Source organism: Carcharhinus amblyrhynchos, chromosome 16 (genome assembly GCF_965287045.1).
Source record: "Carcharhinus amblyrhynchos chromosome 16, sCarAmb.v2.hapA, whole genome shotgun sequence".
Lineage (NCBI taxonomy): Eukaryota > Metazoa > Chordata > Chondrichthyes > Carcharhiniformes > Carcharhinidae > Carcharhinus > Carcharhinus amblyrhynchos.
Window position 1 is genome coordinate 27,218,099 of NC_137339.1, and position 6,509 is coordinate 27,224,607.

At 36.6% G+C, this 6,509-nt stretch overlaps 1 protein-coding gene across 8 annotated transcripts in view; it reads left to right on the forward strand.

The window, feature by feature from the left end:
* The window catches only part of arfgap1 (ADP-ribosylation factor GTPase activating protein 1), a 40,510-nt gene extending 34,540 nt beyond the window's left edge, over window positions 1–5,970 (forward strand). For 6 of the 8 annotated variants that reach the window (XM_080204900.1, XM_080204904.1, XM_080204903.1 and 3 more), the window contains 3 exons: window positions 2,321–2,380; window positions 3,432–3,514; window positions 4,303–5,970. In XM_080204900.1, the coding sequence (XP_080061026.1) occupies window positions 2,321–2,380; window positions 3,432–3,514; window positions 4,303–4,603 (444 nt within the window). In that variant the 3' untranslated portion in view covers window positions 4,604–5,970. The remainder of the gene's footprint in view (window positions 1–2,320; window positions 2,381–3,431; window positions 3,515–4,302) is intronic. The other 2 variants (XM_080204907.1, XM_080204908.1) reach the window with 1 other exon arrangement.
* The last annotated feature ends 539 nt before the right edge of the window (window positions 5,971–6,509 follow it).

The window sequence follows — 6,509 nt, forward strand, 5'->3', positions numbered from 1 at the left end:
ACGCCTTCTGAAAATCCAGAAAGACCACATCCACCGGCTCTCCTCTATCCACTGCCCTAGACACATCCTCATAGAACTCCAGTAAATTTGTCAGACACGACTTCCCTTTAATGAAACCGTGCTGCGTCTGCTCTATCAAGCAATTCCCTTCAAGATGCCTCGCAATTTCCTCCTTAATGACGGATTCTAACATTTTACCTACCACAGACGTTAAACTAACCGGCCTATAATTCCCCGCCTTTTGCCTGGCACCCTTCTTAAACAACGGCGTAACATTAGCTGTTTTCCAATCCTCTGGCACTTCCCTGGAATCCGGCGACGTCTGGAAAATAACCACCAAGGCATCCACTATCACCTCCGCCATTTCTTTCAGAACCCTCGGATGCATTCCATCCGGTCCTGGGGACTTGTCCACAATCAGCCCCTCCAGTCTGTCGAGCACCGCCTCTCTAGTAACAGTAATGTCATTAAGACCCTCCAGTCCTACCACCTTTCCATCACTAACATCCGGCAAATTATTCACGTCCTCCTCCGTGAAGACAGAAACTCACAAGGTATTCTTCCAAAATTCCACTTCTGGTATTTCTGCATTGGCTATTTATTTGCTCATTCTGCTAGCCTATCTATTTACTATTCCAATCTTGATAATGTTTTTCACAATTTGCCATATCCTTTTCTCCCACACATTTGACACAAATAATTTATCATGCTTCCCTCAAGTCTTGAATCCTGATTGTGTTTGGCAAATAAAACCGAAAGCATAACACCAATCCTTGCAGAACATCTTTCTGCAGACCTTCTCATTCAAAAAAGTTAATTTTACCTTTATTTTTACAATTTGCTCCCCCAGGATTTTTTTTGTTTGTTTGGCCACATTCTCCTTCATTCAAGTGCCATTATCTTTGCCATGAATATTCTATGTGGCATCTTATCAAATGTTGTAGATTGCTTCCAGTGTAATTGGTGTCACAGTGTCACTTGGTCACCTGTTTACCAAAATTAGCCCAGTCTGTGGCCTGGTGGTATGGAAATCACATTGTTGGCTGTCCAGTTAATCCAATGATTTAGTTCCCCATCAGCCAGCATTTTGGTGGCCCAATAACCTTTTCTATCAATGGAATGGTGTCCCTTGAGATAGGGAATCAAACAAGATTCAGCAGTGCTACTTTTTTTTGGAGATGTATACATCTCAGGTAATGTCTAACATCTTTTGAATGGAGAGGGAAAATCCCTATTCCAGCCTGACACCAGCACTAATTGCACCATCTGATATAGCAAACAATTTCCTTTTTGCCTTTTATGTTTTGTGTAGTGGATTTTATCACCTAATATCTTAATATGTTTTCTTTTAAGGACCAAAACAAGTAATATTATTGAAAGCTTAACAACATAATTTTCTGTTTTATTTTGCCTGAAGGCACTGATTTGCGCTGGGATACAATTCAATTGCTGCTCATGGCTTTCTAGTATCTTTTCCAAGTGGTCGTTTAAGTCTCGTGTCAGTTGAGACAATTACTACCAACAGACTATAACTGTGGAAACTGATCGAGTCTCGTCACCCTTGACCTCTCCTCCACCATGTCCAGATTTGTATCTGTTGCACATTGAAGTTATAAATCTGATGACTGACAGCTGAAGATGAAAATCAGTTTCTAATACATATCCTTTAATGGAAGCTTTATGTTCTTTAGTTATCACCCCATCGCTAGCAGACATTCTCTGAGCCACATAAGTTCTATGCTCTAGAATTTTCTGCCTGCCTTTTCTCCTTGAACCCATCTATACAAACAAGCTTTATTACACATCCTGATATGTTTGGCTCAATGTCCATTTATTTCTGGTTGTGCATTCGGACATTTTTCTATGTTGAAAACACCAAAACTGTATTGTTATGAAGTAAGTAAAGACACCATTGTCCCAGATGACCATAGGCTGCTCTCCCTCTTAAAAGGATTGGTGATTGCTTCTGATTGGTGGTGATTTAAGCCTGCGGATCACCACAACTCAGGCAATGGGGCAAGGTTGAGAAGGCGGAGGGCCTTTGTGAATAACTTCAGCCGTACGGGAATTGAACCCATGCTGTTGGCACCACTAACCAGCTGTCTAGCCATCTGAGCTAACCGGTTATATTCCCACTTTCAAAGAAGGACCAGAAATGTAGCCTCTTCCCATATAAAAAGAAAGTAACCACTTTTTTTAAAAAAAGTACTCCTTTATTTCTGCCTCTTCAACATTGAAAAGGATAATTCAGTCTTTGGCTCTCTAAATTGGTGTGTCATTTGGAAAGCTTAATTAATTGGAGGCATTTTTACATACACAGGTGAAAGATGGAAAATTCTTAGATGATGTAACCATTGGTGTGTCACAGATTGCTAATAAGGTATGCAGAAGGAAGCAACTGGTCATATCTCAAAGCCAGCCTTCATATTTTGTACAACTGTAACTAGAAACTTAGGAATAAAGATAGATTGAAGGTCATTTTCTTTAAAAAAAATTGAATTACTTATTTAAACGATACAAAACTAAATTTTATTTGGCGAAAAATTCCCCAAGTTCTAGAAATCGCGACTGTCATTTGGGTTTGACACTAACTAACCTATTAGTAGCTAAAATGATTTAATATAAAATTGTATTAGTTTGCATTTATACCGCAATTGTGGTGTTGATATAAATCTGTTGGGTAAATAGTGTGAGGTCCAACCTAACTACAGAGTGAAATAGGGTGAAACTCCTTCCCAACTCTGGATTTATGTTGTAACTTTAGCAGAAATGCTAAGCAAAACCACTTCACGTTACAATTTACATCAAAGTTGTTGTGTAAATGCTGTTTTAGCAGCACAGTTGACAGATATGGAGGCTGCCTTATTATGACCAGACAAACTTTTCTGATTGGTGCTAATTTATGTTTTCCTTTCATTTTGCTACCATTGGTAATTGATGTGGTAAGTGTCAATATTGAAAAGTGATTTGTTAATCAAAATTTCAGAGGCAACCAATACATTATTTTAAAATTAGTTTCTCACTCAGCCCGTAATTAAGGTTGTAGCTATCCTTAAAATGTGTATAGTTCTGGAATAATTTTAAAATGTAATATGTAATTAAATATATTGTTTATTAAGCAAAACTAGCTATTCCCACTGATAACAGTAGTCAAATTGCCATTTGCTATTGTAGGAGAGAGGCGAGGCCCCTTAAAATGAACCAGTGAAAGTCTGAATTTTAATAACGTGCAGGAAAATCATGTGGATTTGTTTTGTCAGTGTTGATTGTTAATGTCAGCAATGGTATCTTCTCGACTTAAGACCAGAAAGCCAATAGCTATTATTAGAGAGACTGATTTGTGTATGTGTATATGATTATGGTGAAAATATACATATTTTAAAATTTCTGTTAATGTGAAAGATGTTTCACTTTTTTATTACCATCCATAGGTACAGGGAGTGACTGTAAAAGGATGGCAAGATGTCAGTTCTTTCTTTACCAATAAGGAATTTGAAACAGCTGCCTCTGAAAGGTAATGTACAATTAACTGCACCAAATCTTAATGCATGATCACATTTCTACAACTCAATGTTTTGACACATTTTTTTTTAAAAATCCAAAGTTTGTATATAGCAAAATTGTTCTCTGGATGGTTTTGCCTATGTTACCAATAGTAACTACTTGAATTGGTGTCTTAGGCCTAGCCAATATGCAGAGTTCCTCTTTTTAAAAAAAACAAATGTAGTTTCTTTATTTGATTAGATATCTTACTGATTCTAATCAGCATAATATTCTTCATGCATAGCTTTTAGGTTTGCTTCGGTGAAATTGTGTGCATTTAAGGTAAAATCACATTTTGCAATATACAGTTTGCATAAGTTTTTCCCCTCATTGATAATACATGAGCTTTTTTGTCTTCTCCCAGTTAAGGATTGTTTAAAAGAAATGCAAGAGTTTTACCATTTTGGGATCATGAGAAATAAATTTGCATTTATATTGAAGCTTTGTAGCATTGACGTACTGTCAGGGCATTCAGCTCTTTAATTGGTTCTAAAATCACCCTCTTCTGTTCCTGAAGCAGGGCTACAGGATCGACATAATGCCCCTGATTCTGAATTAGGTGAACTGTTGTAGAATCTATCACTCTTTAATGGGATATTTATGTGTAACATTCTCTCGTGCAATAAAAATGGAATGTTAACGCACGCTTTTCTCTCACGTACTTCCGAAATCTTTTGAAAAAGGTGCAGCTTCTATCGCAATTGCCCATTTTTCAAATATTCAATCATTTCTAAAGTTTTGGTATATTCTATCCAACAGCCACCCAGTTGGAGGAAGTTACCAGAACAGTGGAGTTGAAGATGGTTTCTGGGACAGTTTTGGTCAGGATGGGAATTCTAAGACGAAGATGGCCCCAAGTGCTGGTGTTTGGGGCTCAGGTGAAAAGAATGATGATACCTGGGGCGCGGAGAGCAACACGATAAAGCAAACCAACCATAGCAATGCCTGGGACAACTGGGACGATAACTGGGCTGCAGGCGGGGAAAGCAAGAATAAAAAATCACCGAAAAGAGAAAGTGGTGGAACTATGGATGATGGATGGGACAACCAAAATTGGTAGCTTGGGAAAGTGCCTGACGTTGAAAGGACCTGCAGTTCACTTTGCTTTTCTTTGCTTTGTTGCTGTAGTAAACCAGTTTGTATTCCTGTCTATAAAGAATCAATGTTTCAGAAATCTATTTTTCTTTCTGGAAGCTGGTTTCATGCATATTTCACCTATAAAAGAAGTCTTCATAATGAACCATCAGTATTGTAACCAGAACATTGCCCCTTTATAGTGTGTACTTGAGTTCAACTGTACTATTTTTACTCTGAATGTGTTGACGAATACATTTTTCTATTTAAGGGAATATAATTTTTCCATTAATTCACCACTGATTTGTTCTTTACATGTACATAAATGCTCATTGAAACCTGCAGGGTATCATGGAGAAAAATGTAAAGTAAATAGTGCAGTGATTAATTTTACCTCAGGTTTTCTTTCAAAAATACAACAAACGTAGCATTTACTGCATGTGCTGTATTGTATCTGTCTTCAGCTTTATGTGCAATTGTACAGGGCAGGTAGATTTTCAAATTCATAGTGTTTTTGGTGTGACTATTATAGGTTTGGTACCTAGTTGATTGAAATAAAATTGTAGATTATTAATTTAAAATTGATCTATTCATAACTGTTTACTAACTTTTCTCCTCTGTCACTTCACATGCCTTACAAACCAATATATAAGCTTGAAGATACTGTTTCCAGTATTAGCAAACAAATACTCATTACATTTGTGTAACATTCCACCATCTAATTTCTTAACACTAGTTCGTTAAAATTTCACTAAAGTAATGGACGAGGGAATAAATGAGTATGTTACATATTCATCTGCTAATGCTGAAAGTAGTCCTTTTTGAGCTTATGTCAATTTTAAAAGTATTTTATTTGAATAATTTTATTGGCCGTGGTGTTCTCTTTTAACTAACGGCACTGTAACACCTATGAAAACAAACTTTTTATTTGTTTAAAATTCAGAAGTGAAATGTTTTCTCTGGTCTCGGATTTTAATTTTCAGAAGTATAAGATGCATAAGTGTGGTGGCATTTCTTGTGTCTGGTCTGCTGCTGCCTTCAAAACACAGCCCCAAACATTCCAGTTGCATATAGTGTGGGTATAGTATAAATAAGTGATCTTTCTGTAATGGATCTTTTGACAAAGTATGTGCAATATTTCTGAGCATGAGCAACAAGCTAATGTGTTCTCATTTCTGTACCTTGGGGATGATTGAGCTTTTGTGCCCTAAAAGCTAACATGGAAATTTTTTGCTGCCGTGAATGGACATCTGAAAATATGTATAGCAACTTAGATGTTGCTAATTACTTTGCACCCATTTTTGAGTGTGATTGCTTATTTGATGATGTATGACAATAAAGCAGGTGAAAATGGCTGAGATTTTCTTTTGTTTAATTGCATGGAAATATTAACTTCCCAGTTTACTTTAAAACTTCATTCTGCGATTAAACTTTACATTTTGACATCCTGATGTATTTTTTGAACATTTTTCCAAATGCAAGTGATGGAAAGGGGTGTTGTTTCTGGCCAACTTTATTCAACATCAGTGACAAATTTTGCGGTCATCATTGCATTGTTGTTTATGAGCGTTTCTGTGCGCATATTTGATGCCACATTTCTTGCATTGCAATACACTTGGAAAATTCTTCATCGCCAATAAAAGCACTTTGGAACATCTGATCATCATTAGAAGCACTACATAAATGCAAGTTTTTATTAACACCAACCAACTTTCAAGACTAATTGCAGCTATTGATTCACTGTCAAAACTCATTTTCTGTCCTACAACTTTTTTGCTTTGCTAAAATCCATTTAAAGAACTCATTCCAGTTCCAATGAAGGATCTAAATTCAAAATGTTGGTTTTTGCAGATGATGCAACAATGATAGCAAATTTATTCTTAAGTGAAGAG